The 19,858-nt window shown below is 40.5% G+C and overlaps 2 protein-coding genes across 3 annotated transcripts in view; one reads left to right on the top strand and one right to left on the bottom strand.

Moving 5' to 3' along the window:
- Positions 1 to 8,653, top strand: part of LOC118367003 (contactin-associated protein-like 5) — a 65,236-nt gene extending 56,583 nt beyond the window's left edge. For both annotated transcript variants that reach the window (XM_052493736.1, XM_052493735.1), the window contains 6 exons: positions 515 to 739; positions 850 to 983; positions 2,484 to 2,571; positions 4,392 to 4,595; positions 6,524 to 6,598; positions 7,265 to 8,653. In XM_052493736.1, coding sequence (XP_052349696.1) covers positions 515 to 739; positions 850 to 983; positions 2,484 to 2,571; positions 4,392 to 4,595; positions 6,524 to 6,598; positions 7,265 to 7,500 — 962 coding nt within the window. In that variant the 3' untranslated portion in view covers positions 7,501 to 8,653. The remainder of the gene's footprint in view (positions 1 to 514; positions 740 to 849; positions 984 to 2,483; positions 2,572 to 4,391; positions 4,596 to 6,523; positions 6,599 to 7,264) is intronic.
- LOC127915103 (uncharacterized) overlaps positions 1 to 19,858 on the bottom strand; it is a 407,393-nt gene that overhangs the window by 310,472 nt on the left and 77,063 nt on the right. The window lies entirely within an intron of this gene.

Below are 19,858 nucleotides of genomic sequence, written 5' to 3'. Positions count from 1 at the left end.
TTTTGATTGGACAGAGGTGAAAACATTACATTTTTTTGTGTTTTCTAGTGAAATATTCAACTACAGCATAGATCTTAGGCTGCCTCAGTCCTGATGATGTTCACTTGCTCTTGAAGTTTTGGAGTAGAGGTGCTGAGATCAGTGGCATTCAGAGTGCAGATTGGAAAATAGATCAAAGAGGGAGAGGATGAGATGACTGCTCTGCTGTCTCTGGTCTGTCTGAGAGGATCCGGCTCTCACATTCACACTAATCTATGCCTCCATTATCATGGAGCAGACCCGCCTGAAATATTCCACAGGTCTGAATTACAGTAGTCCCACTTTGATTCATTCCCACTTCCATGGAGTGGGGGGGGGGGCGACTTATTTCATATTAACTGAACGGCAGATATTATAAATGCTGCTGGCCCTGGGGCTGAGGCTATCCTCAAGTAAAAGGTGACCACATTGTGCTGGACTATCACCATGATATAATGCAGTACCTAACCCATCTTCTCTCTCTGTGTCCATGCAGAGGTGTCTGTTTCATTTGACAGAGAATCGTCAGTAACCTACACCTTCCAGGAGCCTTTCTCTGTGATGCAGAACAGGAGCTCCAAGACCTCCAGTGACTACAGAGAGAGCAGCAGGGCCAGAGAGAACATAGCTTTCAGCTTCATGACCACACAAAGCCCTGCCATGTTGCTCACTGTCAACACCTTCAGCCAGCAGTACATAGCAGTCATCCTGGCACGCAACGGTATGGACCCCTCTACTCATTTTTCACTACAATAAATAAGGTAGGATTATCAAGGTAGGATTCTTACCACTGAATTGACAGTTTAACCCAGCTTGTGTTGTGATCAACAGGGAGTCTCCAGATCTGGTACAGTATCCATGTGGACAGGAAGCCAGATGTGTTCAGCCCCAGCCCCAGCAGCCTGGCAGATAGACGCCTCCACCGTATCAGAATCCACCGTCAGGGGAAAGATGTCTACCTACAGGTGAAAGAAGGGGATGTATAAACATATGGGATGTTAATATTTGCATGAGTCAGAGGGAAATGTAGATGCAGGGGAGTGAAGAGAGTGAGGAGCAGGGGAGTGAAGAGAGTGAGGAGCAGGGGAGTGAAGAGAGTGAGGAGCAGGGGAGTGAAGAGAGTGAGGAGCAGGGAAGTGAAGAGAGTGAGGAGCAGGGGAGTGAAGAGAGTGGGGAGCAGGGGAGTGAAGAGAGTGGGGAGCAGGGGAGTGAAGAGAGTGGGGAGCAGGGGAGTGAAGAGAGTGGGGAGCAGGGGAGTGAACAGAGTGAGGAGCAGGGGAGTGAAGAGAGTGGGGAGCAGGAGAGTGAATAGAGTGAGGAGCAGGGGAGTGAACAGAGTGAGGAGCAGGGGAGTGAAGAGAGTGAGGAGCAGGGGAGTGAAGAGAGTGAGGAGCAGGGGAGTGAAGAGAGTGAGGAGCAGGGGAGTGAAGAGAGTGAGGAGCAGGGGAGTGAAGAGAGTGAGGAGCAGGGGAGTGAAGAGAGTGAGGAGCAGGGGAGTGAAGATAGTGAGGAGCAGGGGAGTGAAGAGAGTGGGGAGCAGGGGAGTGAAGAGAGTGGGGAGCAGGGGAGTGAAGAGAGTGAGGAGCAGGGGAGTGAAGAGAGTGAGGAGCAGGGGAGTGAAGAGAGTGAGGAGCAGGGGAGTGAAGAGAGTGAGGAGCAGGGGAGTGAAGAGAGGGAGTGAACAGAGTGAGGAGCAGGGGAGTGAACAGAGTGAGGAGCAGGGGAACAGTGAAGAGGGGAGTGAGGAGCAGGGGAGTGAAGAGAGGGGAGTGAAGAGAGTGAGGCACAGAGTGAGGAGCAGGGGAGTGAAGAGAGTGAGGAGCAGGGGAGTGAAGAGAGTGAGGAGCAGGGGAGTGAACAGAGTGAGGAGCAGGGGAGTGAACAGAGTGAGGAGCAGGGGAGTGAACAGAGTGAGGAGCAGGGGAGTGAACAGAGTGAGGAGGAGGGGGAGTGAAGAGAGTGAGGAGCAGGGGAGTGAAGAGAGTGAGGAGCAGGGGAGTGAAGAGGGGAGTGAGGAGCAGGGGGAGTGAAGAGAGTGAGGAGCAGGGGAGTGAAGAGAGGAGCAGGGGAGTGAGGAGGAGCAGGGGAGTGAACAGAGTGAGGAGCAGGGGAGTGAACCGGGGAGTGAGGAGCAGGGGAGTGAACAGAGTGAGGAGCAGGGGAGTGAACAGAGTGAGGAGCAGGGGAGTGAACAGAGTGAGGAGCAGGGGAGTGAAGAGAGTGAGGAGCAGGGGAGTAGAGAGGATGTGTACAAGTTGTATTCAAACAGTTGGGACTATATAAAAAGAGGACGTGAGCAGAGAGAGGAACTACACTGTACTTGGTCACCATGAGCAAATACCTTGTTGGGAAAAATGTTTTTACGGTAGCTAACACTAGCCAATGTTTGTATTAACCAAGTATACTGTGTGGTTGAATGTGTTCTTCGCGCCTCCTTGTCCTTTTTCCCTCTCCCACTCCACTAGATTGACAAGGACATGAACCTAAAGTACAGCCTGTCATCAGACGCAGAGTTAATCTCCATCAAATCGCTGACTTTGGGGAAAGTCACAGGTGAGCCCACCATAGAAATGAGGACCTGTTGGTCAATGTGGTTTGAAATGACAACATGACTGGGTGCTACTGTCAATGTTTTTTTTTGTTCTACATGGAGGAAATTAACAGCCTAGGACATGATGGCAGGGATTAGAAGAATCCGTCTGCAATAAAAGCAAAGCTTGTAAGCTGGAAGAGATAGAAGAGACATGTCAGTGATATCACATGTGATATAGGCATTCTACAAATGAGATTTGGTCAAATATCTTAATCACTTCTCGCATCTGCTGTAGGACTGACAAACAGATGATCATCACCCCACCAAGACATTGTATCTGTCTAATAATCAATCTCACATGTTGCACGCACAGCAAATCTTGGGAGTATTGCACTCAAGCTTATCACTTTGAGCATTAGTCAGAAGCTAAATGGAACTCTTATGTAAATCAAGCCTAATTTGTCTAACAAAGATTCTCAATAGCTTGGGGAACTAGCAAATCTATGCTAATTGGCAACACAATTTGCATTTCAAAACAAATGTATTCATCTTATCATTAAGGTACCACAGATCCCCACGGATGAATACATTTTATATAGAGATTTTAGGAGTAACATTATTTGTTGGACATTGGTCATTGGCAATGTCTAAGATATTTAGAGTCGGTCAACAAAAACCTATTCAACATAGGCCTGTAAGCCTTAATCATTCTAATGGTAATTGCTGTATTTCCAACTTTTTCATCAAACTCAAGAAAAATCATGAGAGTAGAGTTAAACAGACCAAATCAAATCTCCTTTATGTATGCCAAATCAAATCTCCTTTATGTATGCCAAATCAGGGCTTTTACTATATAGGACATAACATTCCCTCTAAGGTATGCTGTTTCTCACTCTCAGCCACATTGTATTCATATGACTTCAGCACATCACAACAGCATCCACTTGTTCTCTAAAGGACCAAAGGAAAGACATTTACCTTCTTGGCTGGGTTATGTCTCCCAGGGATCTATTAAGTCAAAATGAATGCTGCAGCGCCACAAACAAAAATCAATGATAGACCATTGTGGCGATGATCATTGTACAACTTTTTGGGGCCAACTACTTCCTCTACAATAAATGTGTCCCCCATGAGAAGTATGCTGGTAATTATAGATTAGAATATTATTTTAAATGGTAGATGCTGTTGAATGTTCACCCAGTCTGATTAGCTCCATTATTTAACTATAGAAAGTACTGTATAGGAAGAAGACAATAGTACATCTGTAATGGAATGACAGGCACACTCCCATCTCTGTTGTATCTTAAATTCCCATCTACTCTTGTCCTTAACACAAATCAAAACCGTAAATTGCATCTCAGCTCTCCTATTGCTGATGAGTGATATTCAAGTGCTTTAAGCAGCCATGATGCTAGCTGCATATGTGGCAGTCGTTATTGATTACTTTCCTGCAAATGACGAGGAATCTTTAAATAAACGTATGGTGGAACTCTAATTGCATTTGCATACATTTCCTATGCAATTACAGACTCTCCCGTTGAACACGACAAGCAGGGACAATTTTCATACAGTCTCAAGAGAGCCTGCTCAATGGGTCATATCTCACATTGACAAAGAGAGATTGTTATAAGGGATACTATACAACATGCCCATTAGTCAAATGTTTGCATGCATGACTGTACGTCACTTTTGATAGAAGTGTCTGTTAAATGGCATATATTATATTACTATTATTCAAAGTTGGATGCTGTTGTAATGGTGACAGTCGTGGATGTTTGAATGTTTTATGAACATCCAGATGAATCGACAAATAAGTGATTACCTTACTTATTGTTTACAGGAGTGGATGCTGTGGATGAGGAAGTGATGCGGGCAGGATCTAAGGGCTTCATTGGCTGTCTGTCATCAGTCCAGTTTAATCACATGGCTCCACTGAAGGCAGTGCTACTAAATCGTGGCAGCTCATTGGTCACTGTCCGGGGTCACTTGGTGGAGTCTAACTGTGTGACGTTGGCTGACTTGACAATATTGCACTCTCAATCAGGTATTGTGTGACGTATTCAAAATGTAATGTATTTCTGCCATTTTGGAAGACGTGGGGTACAAAGATTAGCTGTATTTAACTTGTAGAGTTTTAACTATGGAAAATGTCATTTAAAGTAGCTGTCCAGTGTTTCCAGATTTTTATGAAATATGAGCTATAATTCATTACAATATGAGTGAAATGGTTTTTCCTTCCAAATGTTTTCTTCACAAAAATTGTAATTAAGTACAGTATGTTAAAAAGCTGCTTTTCTGTGTTTGAATGGTGTGGGCCTACCCCAATAACAGAATGGTGTGGGCCTACCCGAATCGGGGGTCGGGCTGAATGAAGAGAAAGCAATACCTTCAAAAATCCATAAATGTATAATTATTGTGCAATTTATGTCTATAGGCTACATTGAGGGTTTTCTTTCATTATTTTAGGCTATCTGACATTAGTGTGTAAGCCTAAGCTTCAGAGCCTGACTGTATGTGTGCCAAATAGCCTATACGCCAATCGCCAAATACATTTAGGAACAGGCAGAAAAAGTTAACTTTCATCCGCGGAAGCAAAAAGCTGTGAAATGGAGAGTTGGAAATAAAGAGAAGGGAGGGCCTGAAAGCTCATGTTTGGGAAAGAGTTGGTGAAGTGGTACAGAAGGATGATAGCAGTGCCGGCTATGTTATGTGTGATGATTGTGAGGCCCTATGCAAATTTGACAGTCACAAGACAGGGACTTCAAATAGGCCTATTGTAGCCTACTGTTCAGATGGGTTAAATGGAACCTGAAATCTAGACACTGACTGTAGGTCTGTAACCTCTCACATAGCCTTAACATTTTGACAATGGAACAGTGGAGAAATGTGATTTCTTTCTTTCAGCATCTTCAGAGAATGTGAATGTGCAGTTAGGCACAATCAGTATCATAAAAGCTGATAGTATTACTTTCTAGTTCCTTACAACCGTTCCTTACAAACCGATGTCATTGGAACATTTTGCACAGAAAATCATTGCTGTGGAATTATTATTATTTTTTGTTGCATTTTCACCCGGTGCCTAAACATCTCCATCAAAGAAGCTGAGATGACAGAGAAATACTAATGTCAATTAGATAGAAGTATTAATTCTATCGATTTATTACATTATTCTCGTGAGCAAGGGTTAATTTTTCTTCTAGGGCAACATATAATGACAGGATAGAAGCTGCATGTATATTATTATTATTATTATTATTATTATTATTATTATTATATATATTTTATTTAACTAGGCAAGTCAGTTAAGAACAAATTCTTATTTACTCTTGAAGGCCGACCCCGGCCAAACCCGGACGACGCTGGGCCAATTGTGCGCCGCCCAATCACGGCCGGATGTGATACAGCCTGGATTCGAACAAGGGACTGTAGTGATGCCTCTTGCACCTTAGACTGATGTGCCGCTCGGGAGCTTATAGACAAGTTGACTCACAAATATCTTACCAAAATGTTGGAAATTATAAGGAGAAACATATCTAAATCAGGCTGATTGGGCAGCTCAGCCACTGAGCCAGCGTTTTGTCATGATAAATGTGGAAATAGCAAGCATTTTTTTTATCAGTCTAAGATAAGTTTGAGGTGGGATTTTTTTCAATAATTTTTGGTCTTATTTATGCTTTGGCCACAAGTGTGAGTATAGGAAGAGTCAACATTATTTGTGTATAAGTTATCAGCCTTCAAAAGTGTGATTTTCACCGTACACATTTACTTTAACATTTCAATCTTGTCAACACGAGGATAGAGTTTTCAGTCTGTCAGATTCTTACATTGTCACAATGATGGTACCTAAGTGAATGTTGCTTTTTCTTTTATGTTTGTTTTTCATCTATATCCTTCGGTCACCCAGTTCTCATATAAATGACAGATCAATGATCTAATCCATTCCTCACTGCTCTCTCTTCCCTCCTCCGGTAGATCATTCAGAGACCGTCAGCAGAGGCAAGGGGCCATTAAGGAAGGCTTCAAAAAACAACTCAGTGGTAATTGGAGGTGAGTTTTCCAATTCAGAGTTGTTAAAGTGCTCAATTGCCAAAGTCAGTGTGATGTGAAATGAGCCCCAGCGATCTCTGCCTCTCTCATCAGACGTTTTCTCTGAATAATGTGTGTCTGTCAAGATAGGATAACATGCCACAGTTTTAAGGCATTTCCAGCACTGGAGAGACTTCCAAAGTAATTACCCAGAAGCGATGTTATTTGAACTGTAAAGTAAAAGGTCTTGTAAATTGACTTTCAGTCAGATATGATTGTATGCCATGGAGTTAATGGATGACTGATCTAAATATATATATATATAAGCCCTATATATATATATATATATATATATATATATATATATATATATATATTCCTGAGTAAATTCCTAGTGAGAGACATTTTTGTCAAGGGATTTTAAGTTCAAACAATTATCTGTGTCACTGAAGTTAAAAGATTTGGAAGGTCATTTTGCTTAGCCTAAACAGCCAAATTGCCATCAAATCAAATGTTATTTTTCACATGCTTCGTAATCAACAGGTGTAGAACAACAGTGAAATGCTTAGGGGTCCTTCACGACAATGCAGAGAGAGAGAATTTACTTAATAGATATAATATAGACATAGAAAAACATGTATCCTAATAGAGGATCCACTAAGGATGACTGCTATTTCTCCCCCACAGGAGTAGTGTCCGCGGTGGTCTTCATCACTCTGTGTGTGGTGGCGGTGATGACCCGTTTCCTGTACCAACACCGGGAAGCCCAGAGAGATGCCAGGATGAAGGAGAAGGAGCACCGACACAACCTTGAAACAGCCTACCGGAGAGAAGCAGCCTACCAGGCAGAATCAGCCTACCGAACAGAGCTCCACCTCCACCACAGCTCCACCCTCAGGGACAACAGGGAGTACTACATCTGAACACCAGTGTTCCAGTACCCTTGGTCATCAGGGAAGGCCTCTTCTCTGTTAGTGGATTTGGAAGTGGAGATGTTGCTGAGGAATCATGGACAACATTCCGGACAAACAAAAGAACCCAGAGCCCAAGCCCAATACCCTTTCACAGGGATTCTGCCAGGGCCAATGTCTGATTGTTACAAAACATGTAGGTAGTGGACAGCGAGTTTAGCCAATTTTTAGGGCTGTAAGTGTATTATGTGGTTGGTGGAACTTTTAAACGATATGGAGTGAATATGCAGGTGTGATTGTGAACCATTTCTCAACCAGCAGAAGTAAGAACTGAGATAAAGAAGGAAGGGAAACATAAGTGAATGTCACCTGCCACACCTACTGAATGTGTACACATCTCCGAAGACATCATTATTCTTGTAACCCCCAATATTCTTCAAGATTTCCCACAGAGTTCTGTGGAGCGTCCTAAATTACATGTGAAAGATACGAACGTACTGTAGGTCTGTAAGTGACGGCAACTGTGAACTTTCCAGTGTGGCAAGGGGCCTATACTGCCTTCTGTAAGAGTGCCTCTTCATATTGTTTTAGCCAATTTTTTTTAACAACCCTTTACAACTTGGTTTCAACTCATTAGTGTTAACTTGTGTTTTGAATGTTGTATAAGGGAATCAATCACACATCTGAACATGACCCACCTGTACTGTAAAAACATCCTCTGTTCGAACCTATAACAAATGAAAGGTGTATTTTGTTGTAATTATACAATGCTGTAATTTATGTTTAAATGATGCATTATGCTCAAAGGGGAGTATTTTGCTATCAGATGGATTGATAACTACAGTATATGTTCCACTTCAAAAGTTGTGCTGGCCCAGATCATTTAGAGACATCCCTGTGACTGGAATTTACCTACAAGTTTGCCATTCAAATCAATGCATGGTTGTGCGAAGATTCAAGTCACGAAGTTGTCTCAAGACAAGAAATGATCAGATGTCTCTATAGAAAAACTTTACTAACCACTAACAATGAGATTTTACTCATTGTTTTATTACAACATTTGTCATTTATTTACCTTTTCTTCTTTATGATTTGTATAGTTGCAGTTGTACAGGTATATTGTATAGATGTATATTTATTCATAAACGGAAGACATTCTTAATGATATATTGTAATGTACCTTATTCACTTAACTTCTTACATCCCTTGGAATAGTTCAGTTGACTGTCATGACAATTAAAATTATACGGATTTGCAGGTCAATCCAATCTTCAGAAATGTAGTAACCTACATTAAAATATGTTGATTGAAATATAATATGAAATGCATGATTATAGGATCATGTAATATTCACCAAATCCTCATCTAACCTCTTGTGATCTTCCAGGAAAATAGATACAAACACTCCCCACTTTACATGCTCATTGGAGGGTTGATACAGTCAGTTTGAAATAAAACAACTAGGGCATGAGCCACTTAAAATATATATCTCTGACAGTGTATATGTAAAATAAGTTCAATCAAATCAAAATGTATCAAGACAAAGGATAATGTAAGGCGTGCGTACTGGCGGTAGAGAAGTCAGGCGCAAGAGAGCAAAGACTGTTACAACAGCGCAGTTAATGATAAAAATCACAGTTAACCAAAACAACCAAAACAATATATACAATGGGACAAAAAACCCAGACATAACGTTCACAAGCACTTACAATAAACAATACTGGACAAGGACATCAGGGGAACAGCATGTAATTGATGGAATTGAAACCAGGTGTGTGGGAAGACAATACAAAACAAATGGAAAATGAAAGGTGGATCGGCGATGGCTAGAAGACCGGTGACGTCGACCGCCGAACGTCGCCCAAACAAGGAGAGGGACCGACTTCGGAGGAAGTATATATATATATATCCGCCACACTGAACCTCAACACGGGGGCCCCTCAGGGGTGGGTGCTTACTCAACTCCTGTACTCTCGGTTCACCCACGACTGCGTGACCGTGCATGACTCCAACACCATCATTACGTTTGCTGACAACATGACGATGGTAGGCCTGATCACTGAATACGATGAAAAAGCATACTGGGAGTAGGTTAATTACCTGGCAGTGTGGTGCGAGGACATCAACCTCTCCCTTAATGTCAGCTGATTGTGAACTACAGGAAACAGAGGGCCGAGCATGGGCCGATCCACATCCTGTAGTGGAGCGGGTCGATAGCTTCAAGTTCTATGGTGTCAACATCACTAAGGAATTAACATGGTTCAAAACAGCAAAACTGTTGAAGGCATGACAACGCCTCTTTCCCATCAGGAGGTTGAAAATATTTTTTACAACTATTTTTTATGTTTATTCTTTACACAGAAGCATCCAGGGTCAATGCCCTGATCAAGGGCATGTTGACCTGTCTACCACCAGGCCAAAAAACGTGAACCTGAACCCTCCAAGATCTCCCCACAGTTCCCCAATAGCTGTCCTTCAACCATGCGAGACCCCTCCCACAGTCCCCCCAGGAAGAAAAATAAAAAATACAATTTATTCCATTCCCCACCCCCAAGAACCCCCCAATGCTATACAACCAAGAGAATGAACTAAAGAGAAAAAAGTAAAAGACAGAGGAAAACCCGAAAACAACAATGCATTTTTTTTTGTTTTTAAACAAATGACATCAAGGACAGCTAAAATCATAACAGCAATGCCAACTGTATATGTTTGTGTGCATGCCTGGCACGATTACACCATGCTTTCCTATTTATATTCCTCCACCAGTTGTGATCCTTTATATTGGGCAGACAGACCAGTTCCCTACCTCCTCCCGCTGCCACCTGCCTCCTCTATTTTTGGGGTAACGCTGTAATCAATTGGTTGTACTCTTGGATTGAACAGACCTTTCCGTACAATTCTGATAACTACATGAAGGACATAACTCTACCATTCCAATGTACAATATCATTTAAGATAAAAATACCCCTTTCAAACATCTTTCCAATAAATACAGGTAATTTATCAACCAACATATTTGAGTTCAGCCATAATATTAGTTGCAATATTTGTTCTATCTTTTCAGGGGGATGAAATTGAAATTGTAGCCAGCTCTTCAATGCTTGTTTGAAAAAGAGATACTATTTTCAATCAATCAAAAATGAGACATGGCAATCTGCACACATGCAAAAAGGCACATTTTAAACAATGGATGAACTTTTCTTAGTGTATCTACTTGAGAACCATTTAGGGTTCAAATAAAACTTTTGAATGAGTGAAGCTTTTAGAGAGAGGATAAGTGCTTTTATATTTAAAATCTCAACCCACCCAATTCATATTCATTATATAGATAGGCACGTTTTACAAGTTTGCGATTGAAATTCATTGTGGAGAGCTTATTTATATATTTTGTGATATGAATACAGAGTATGTCTAATGCACTATCAACCCATTTTATAGGTAAACTGCTGGGTAATGTAAAAGTTGTATTTTTTAAGGATCCAAAATGTAATATTGTACACTTATCATAATTTGATTGTTTTACAGAGAGTACAGAAAAGTTATCTAGATCTTCAATGAGACATTGCAGGGATCTAGCGTGCGGACTTAATATAAAACTTGAGTCATCGACATACATGGACACCTTTATTTTTAAGCCTTGAATTTCTAATCCTCTAATGTTGTTATTGGATCTGATTTTAATAGCTAGCATTTTGAGGGCCATAACGAATAGATATGGTGACAGCGGACACCCTTGTTTAATTCCTTTTGACAATTCCAATCTCTCTGAGAAGTAGCCGTTATTTACTATTTTACACCTAGGGTTGCTAAACATTATTTTTACCCATTGTATAAGAGAATTACCTAAATTGAAGAAATCCAGGCATTTATAAATTAAATCTGTCTTACTTTATCAAATTCATTTTCAAAATACAATATAAATACCATTTCTTGCTTCTTATATGTTTTATTATGTTACTATTATTTCTAGTAGTTGTCATATATTATCTCCAATGTATCGTCCATGTAAAAAAAACCTGTCTGGACAGGATGAACATGTCACGATCGTCGTAGTGAGGAGACCAAAGTGCAGCGTGATGTGAATATATATTTTTAATGAAAGACGGAAAACACGAAGTACACTAAACAAACAACAACATGACCGCTATCAAAACTGAGTGCAAACATGCAACATCACATAGACAATAACCCACGAAATACCCAAAGAAGATGGCTTCCTAAATATGGTTCCCAATCAGAGACAACAATAAACAGCTACCTCTAATTGAGAACCAATCTAGGCAACCATAGACATACATAAACACCTAGATGGTAAACAACCCCATAAACCTACAAAACCCCTAGACAGTACAAAAACACATACATCACCCATGTCACACCCTGAGCCTAACCAAAATATATAAAGAAAACAAAGAATACTCAGGTCAGGGAGTGACAGAACAATACCTGGTAAAACCCTTTTAATTCTGAGTGCTATGCATTTTGCTAGTATTTTTGCATCACAACATTGAAGTGTAAGGGGCCTCCAGTTTTTTTAGATAGACTGGGTCTTTATATTTGCCATCTGGGTCTTGTTTTAAAAATAGAGAAATCAGACATTCCTGCTGAGTACCTGACAGACTACCATTTCTATATCAATCAATCAAATCTATTTATAAAGCCCTTCTTACATCAGCTGATGTCACAAAGTGCTGTACAGAAACCCAGCCTAAAACCCCAAACAGCAAGCAATGTAGGTGTAGAAGCACGGTGGCTTGGAAAAACTCCCTAGAAAGGCCAGAAGCTTTGAAGAAACCTAGAGAGCAACCAGGCTATGAGGGGTGAAATTCTTCTTACGAAGCCACTCCTTCGTTGCCCGGGTGGTGTGTTTGGGATCATTGTGTGGTTCTGGGATTTTTGCTCACCTTTCTTGTGATCATTTTAACCCCATGGGGTGAGATCTTGCGTGGAGCCCCAGATCGAGGGAGATTATCAGTGGTCTTGTATGTCTTCCATTTCCTAATAATTGCTCCCACGGTTGATTTCTTCAAACCAAGCTGCTTACCTATTGCAGATTCAGTCTTCCCAGGCTGGTGAAGGTCTACAATTTTGTTTCTGGTGTCCTTTGACCGCTCTTTGGTCTTGGCCGTAGTGGAGTGTGGAGTGTGACTATTTTAGGTTGTGGACAGGTGTCTTTTATACTGATAACAAGTTCAAACAGGTGCCATTAATACAAGTAACGAGTGGAGGACAGATGAGTCTCTTAAAGAAGAAGTTACAGGTCTGTGAGAGCCAGAAATCTTGCTTGTTTGTAGGTGACCAAATACTTATTTTCCACCATAATTTGCAAATAAATTCATTAAAATTCTACAATGTGATTTTCTGGATTTTGTTTTTTCATTTTGTCTGTCATAGTTGAAGTGTACCTATGATGAAAATTACAGGCCTCTCTCATCTTTTTAAGTGGGAGAACTTGCACAATTGGTGGTTGACTAAATATTTTTTTTGCCCCACTGTAGAGGTAGAGTATCCCAGTGGAGAGAGGGGAAACAGAGGGGAAATAAGTTAAAACAAAGGAGCTTTTAGTATATCAAAAAATACTTGATATATCTCTACCAGTATGCCATTAAGCCCTGGGGTTTTTCCAGACTAAAAGGATTTAATAGCCTCAAAAAGTTATTCCTCCATAATTTTGCCTTCGCACGGATCTTTCTGTACATTTGTTAATTTTCAGTTTTTTATATTATTTGGAAATAATTCCTTACTATAATCTTCATTTAGTGGGAAAGGATGAGATGGAAAAGAGAACATCTGCCTAAAATAATTAGAACATCTGCCTAAAATAATTAGCTTTTAAAATATAATTCGGAGAATCATAGATGACTCCATCTTCAGTAACGTGTTTCTGCAAATTCATTTCGTTAGCGTTACTGTATTGGATATTCAGTAAGGATTTTGTGCATTTTTCACCCTATTTCATCCAGTTTGCTATATTTTTGTAATAGATTACATTAGATCGTTCTTGAATAAGTTCAAGATCTTTTTGTTTTTCCTCTAACTTGTTTTGTATCTCTGTAGTATCACTTTTATTACTATCTACCTGTACTATTAGTTCATGGATTTCCCTTGTTAGTCTTGTCTCTTTAACAAGAACCTGCTTTGTTATTATTGATGAATATTGAATTGAATGACCCCTGAAGGTACGTTTTAAAGGTATCCCGAACAATAAGGGGATATGCTGGACCTATATTATACTGGAAAAATTCAGTTATGAATTATTTTGTATTAGTTAAAAATAAGTTGTCCTCCAGTAAACTTTGATTAAATTTACAATATCCCCGTTCACGTGGAAAATCTATAAGAGTGTGAATGCCAATTAGATGATGATCCGATCGCATTCTGTCTCCTATTAAAACTTTTTAAACAAGAGAGAAAGAGACAAGAAAGTAGTCAAGACGACTTGCTTGATTAAGTCTTCTGCATGTACGTATATCTCACTAGGTCGGGGTTTTTTAGTCTCCAAATATCAACTATTTCTAATGTGTCCATAATTTTTCCTTAAGGGCATGGTGATGATAGTTTGTAGAGTGATTACCTGCAAGGTCCATTGAGGTACTTAATACTGTGTTATAGTCTCCTACCATAATGATTAGATCATTTGTTGCCTGTAAGTTCAATAAATTGGTATAAATGTTTTCAAAGAAGTGTGGTTCATCCTGATTTGGACCATATAGATTAATAAACCAAAGCTCTTTTTCGTCCACTTTCATATTCAGAAGGATCCACCTTCCTTGCGAATCATTCCCACCTATTTGACAATTCAGATCGAAATGTGTGTTAATTAATATCATCATGATATTGGTAACATCCAATATCATCCTTTGAATTCCTTTGTCCATAACAGAAGATTATTTCACTGCCCCATTCCTTTTTCCATGCAACTTCATCTAAGGATGTAGAGTGAGTTTCCTGTAAACAGTATATGTTAAATTCATTTTCTTTTAGCCATGTAAAGGCTGATCTTCTTATTTTTTTTATATTTGCTAAACCGTTACAATTATAACTGGCGGTGCTTATTTCACCCCTTACAATAACTAGATACTATTCTCAGTCTAAATTGACCATAATTCGTGCTTGTAAAGTTACTGCCATCAGAGGTATTATGAAGGTCAAAGCTTTCAAATCTTTCAAGTCTGATATTTAGAATTCAAGAAATAGGTTCTAGCAATATTTGTTTTATTCCCTTGCCTGTTTGCCACAGATGTTAGAAAATTGAGAGAAGATATTATGTGTGTAGCAAATCGGTTGATGTGTATGATATTGGATGTGACATAGTGAGAGTGTGCATGATGTCTGCATAAGAGTAAGACTATAATGTGTGATGTCCAAATAAATAATAACTGCCAATTTTCATGGTTGAGTGTCTATGTGTGTAACATGTAGTGCGTATAGCCATAATATTCACGATGATAATTGTAATCCATATCGTATCACCATGATAGTTGCATAATAATTACCTTTAACATAATTGATAAACACATCCCAGCATTTCCATAGCAATTGATGTTTCACATGATCATGAAAGAGACCTTGCATTATTCTAGAGACGGCTTCACTACAGTACAAATGTATTCCGTACAATATGTTATTATTCCCCAATGCCCATATTCTGATATCTTCCCCTTGCTTGTTGGTAACATATATAAACTTGTAGACAAATACATAAAAAAGATAGACAAACTGTTACGGATACAAGTATCCTGTGTGTATCCTGTGTGTGTTTCTTTTCTCTCCTTCTCCCCTCACAGGTGAAAATCATCACTCCCCAATCAGTCACCAATCAATCATCAATCAGAAGACACACCTCCTCCTGTTTCCTACCCAATCACAGTTCCTTTCCCTTGGTTTAAAAACCCTGTCAGTTATTTGCTCTAGAGCTCAATCTCTCTGTAAATGTCATGTCTGTAGGTCTCTGTGTTTCACTGTCTTTATGTATTAACCTCTCTTTTGTTTGAGCACCTCCATAGCACTTTGTCATTACCTGTGAGTATTGTTTTTGGTTATGGTGTTTGTGTTTGATTGCTGGTGGGAAAAGGGGAAACCAAGACAAGTCGCCAATGGGCATACACTACCCGTAGGTAGACTTTGTTAAATACACTAGTTAGAGCTGGGCGGACCACCCACTGTATTTTTGGTTAGTTAGCTGTTGTTAAAGTAGGCTAGTCTAGCTTAAGGAAAGTATTCAAAAACACCCCTGGGTCCAGCTCAGCCCCTTTTCCTACTCCCCCCATTACCGTGTGTTTATTAATAAACCCTGAGTTTGACGGTAGATTTCAGTAGTCGTGGTTTTTTCGTTCTCACTTTTACTTTGTCACAAATATAATTTGCATGAGTTATGTTACGGGTCTCATTACCATCCCCCCTAGACTGTCGGGCCAAAAGGGATTCGTAACACAAACAAACACATTAATGCAACCGCTGTGTCAGATTTCAAAAACACTTTACGGAAAAAGCAAACCATGCAATAATCTGAGTATGGCGCTCAGACAACAAATCAAGCCAAACAGATATCCACCATATTGGAGTCAACAGAACTCAGAAATAGCATTATAAATATTCACTTACCTTTGATCTTCATCAGAATGCACTCCCAGGAATCCCAGTTCCACAATAAATGTTTGATTTGTTCGATAAAGTTCATCTTTATGTCCAAATACCTCCTTTTTGTTAGTGCGTTCAGCCCCAGTGATCCAAATTCATGATCACTAGCAGATGAAAAATCAAAAACTTCTGTTAGTCCGTAGAAACATGTCAAAGTATAGAATCAATATTTAGGATGTGTTTAACATAAATCTTCAATAATGTTCGAACCGGAGAATTCCTTTGTCTTCAGAAATGCAATGGAACTCAAGCTAACTATCACGTGAACGCGCGTCTACCAGACCACTGACTCAAAGAGCCCTCATTCCCCCCCTCCTTCACAGTAGAAGCGTCAAACAAGGTTCTAAAGACTGTTGACATCTAGTGGAAGCCTTAGGAATTGCAATTTGACCACATAGACACTGTGTATTCGATAGGCCAAGAGTTGCAAAACTACAAACCTCAGATTTCCCACTTCCTGGTTGGATATTTCTCAGGTTTTCGCCTGCCATATGAGTTCTGTTATACTCACAGACATCAAACAGTTTTAGAAACTGCAGAGTGGTCTCTATCCAAATTCACTAATAATATGCATATATTAGCAACTGGGACTGAGTCCAGTAGCAGGCAGTTTACTCGGGGCACGCTTTTCATCCAAACGTGAAAATGCTGCCCCCTATCCCAAACAGGTTCAATTATAAAACAGTTCTCGACAATAGAGGGAGAGAAGAGAGAGAGTGAGAGAAGAGAGCGAGATCAGGTGTGTGGATGTATAAGTCCGTATGTGTAAGAAAGCATGTAATTGAGTACGTGTGTTCATATCCACTTCATAATGTTCAGATATTTTTACAGTTCCCATACCTTCTTTTTATTCATAACCTGAAAAGAATTTAGTACAACCACGGTGTTATGGAGATGTCTCGGAATAGCTATCGATCTATAAAGAGTTTGTCCACAATGATAAAGGCATGCTTACCCTTCTCCCTTTGTTGTCTTTGTACCGGATACAGTCTCTTACGACGTTCATTTATCTCCCTTGGAAATTGGTCATTGAGACCGAATTCGGTCCCTTTAAGCTCACTTCCCCTGCTTTTGGTCAGCTCCTTTTGTTGGTAGTGTTCAAATTTTGGTCTTGTGGCTCCGAGCTCCAAGTCTGTGTACTCGGTGGAAAGCCACTTTGTTTACAGTCTCTATGGGAAGTTTCAAGGCGGATTGCATGAATTCTCTGATCGCGCCCTCTGGATTATTGGATGCGTCTTCAGGAATCCCCGAAAAAAAAAAGTTCATGCATGCTATGACTTTGTATGTCTAGTAGCGACTCCTTCTTCACCCTATTTTCCCTGAGTAGGCAATCCATGTTGGAATCGTGGATTTTTACTTTGGCTGTGAATGCCTTGTTTTCTCTTTGGAGTATGAGAATTTCACTCTGTCTGAACTCCAAACTCCCTCAGCCCTGCTACCTCCTCAAACAACTTTTCCAGTGTTGCATGGATTCCAGCCAGAGCACTTGCCTCTACCTCAATGGTAAGTAAATCGACCATGTCTGTAGAATCATCTGTTTTTCTTTTTTTGTCGGGTTAAAGTTATTTTGTGAGGTGGTCGGATCTTTCCATGATGGAGTATGTTGTTCCTCCATGGCGTAAAGCTGTTGGTACTCATCGATTTCCCTCAGGATCTCCTTAGTATCCAGAATGGCTCTTTACTGCAACCAGTTGTTTTATGAAAGATAATAAGTCTTTCCCACGATGTCGACAGGTGTCTGTAGTACAGCCAGCTAGCACTCGTGGAATCCATGCAAAAAAAGGAACACAAACTTGCAGTCCCAGCCGTAAAGGCTAACCACGTTGTGGAATCCTTAGCAACAAAAGTTTAGTTCGGGATAAAATCGATTTAATGAAAATGTTTTAATATAAACAAACTTAGTGTAGACAGTACAGTGTTCTGTTGCGTGCCCTGATGACGTATCTGATGGTTGAAAAGATTTGGTATGGGCCCTCAGATTCTCAGACAGTTCTACAGCTGCACCATTGAGAGCATCTTGACTGGTTGCATCACCGCCTGGTATGGCAACTGCAAGACGCTACAGAGGGTAGTGCATATGGCCCAGTACATCACTGGGGCCAAGCTGCCTGCCATCCAGGACCTCTATAGCAGGGGGTTTCAGACGAAGGTGCTAAACATTTTCTGAGACTCCAGCCACCCAAGTCATAGACTGTTCTCTCTGCTACCACATGGCAAGCGGTACCGATGCAAGTCTGGAACCAACAGGACCGTGTACAGCTTCTACCCCCAAGCCATAAGACTAGTAGATACTTAACCCCGCCCCAAAAAACGAACTCTTTGCATTGACCCCCTTTTGCTGTTATTCTGGCTGCAGAGGTTGACATGACTGTGTTAGCCTTAGCTGGCTAGCTAGCAAGCAACGAAAAAGAATGTTGCCAAACAGCATGGAAACCAAATAAAAAGCATGAACAATCCAATGCCTGTTACATCCAATACCTGTTTGCCTGAGGCTGATGCAGCACAGGTGCTTGTTCGCGTGTACACATGCATATACACACAAACGCATTCAAACGCACACATATGCATTTTTATTTTTGGTTGTTGGTGCATTGGGGGGGTGGGGACAGCCCTCGGAACTGTTGGAGGATCTTGGATGGTTGGTGACCTGGCAGTTGAGACCTTGGGCCAGTGGACAATAGGTCGCTGGTTCGGGTCCCCGTTTTGACTTGATGGGAAATCTGTCGATGTGCCCTTGGGCGGGTTGCTAGACCCTGGCTACTCCTGTCGGTCACTCTGGATGGGAATCTGTTAGATGACTGAATGTAATGTAAATGTTCTGCGGCTTCACTGCAGGTAGATTGAATGTTTTCATATTCTATAATAGAAAAACTATAATAAAATAAATAAAGCATGTCGTTTCTATGGGTAAATGTGTGCTTTAGTATTGTTTTGTTTGGCAACGGTGGTATAAGCGGTATAAACACCTCCGTTATGTACTTTACCTTGGATAAATTCAACCGCACTCATCTTCATGCTCATCCATTATTTCCAAGGTAATGTACAGAACATCAGTGTATATCCCTTACATAAATGATGGATTATGCTCAGATGGGAGCATTTTGCTGTAAATGGAAAGATGAGTAAAGTGTAGAACCCACTTCGAAAGTAAAAAAAAAAAATGCAGACAAAATGTGAACCTGGTCGGGTCAATTCCCAGTGGGGAGAATTTGCAAGTCAATCCGAAACTTTCCGAACTGTAGTAATTTACAATGAAATATTGATTGTAAAATCAATGGCAATTGCAAGATCATAGGATCATCTGCTTCAAATTCTCTGAATCCTCATCTAACCTCTTGTGATCTTCCAGACAAATAGATACAAACACTCCCCACTTTACATGCTCAATGGAGGGTTCATACAGTGAGTTTGACAACGAACAACAAGGCCATGAGCTGCCTAAAAAAAGATGTCTGTTGACACTGCAGATGTAAAATAAGTTAAATCAAATTCAATCTTATCTAGACAAGGGTTGGGCTGTTGAGATGATAAACTGACAGATCTGTCATTCATTCACTGATTGAGTTGTTGAAGAGACATCTCAAGAAAACAGCTGTGCTGAACATGGTATTTATCTTTGTCTGCTATGTCTCCAGACTGGGCAGGCAGTGAAACTTCTGTCTCTGAACATCCTCCTGATTTCTATGGTGTTTTTTTGTTTGTTTTTATCCACCAAATCACAATAATGCTC

The sequence above is a fragment of the Oncorhynchus keta genome, chromosome 34 (assembly GCF_023373465.1).
Source record: "Oncorhynchus keta strain PuntledgeMale-10-30-2019 chromosome 34, Oket_V2, whole genome shotgun sequence".
NCBI classification, from domain to species: domain Eukaryota; kingdom Metazoa; phylum Chordata; class Actinopteri; order Salmoniformes; family Salmonidae; genus Oncorhynchus; species Oncorhynchus keta.
This window is presented reverse-complemented; position numbering and strand designations above follow the sequence as displayed.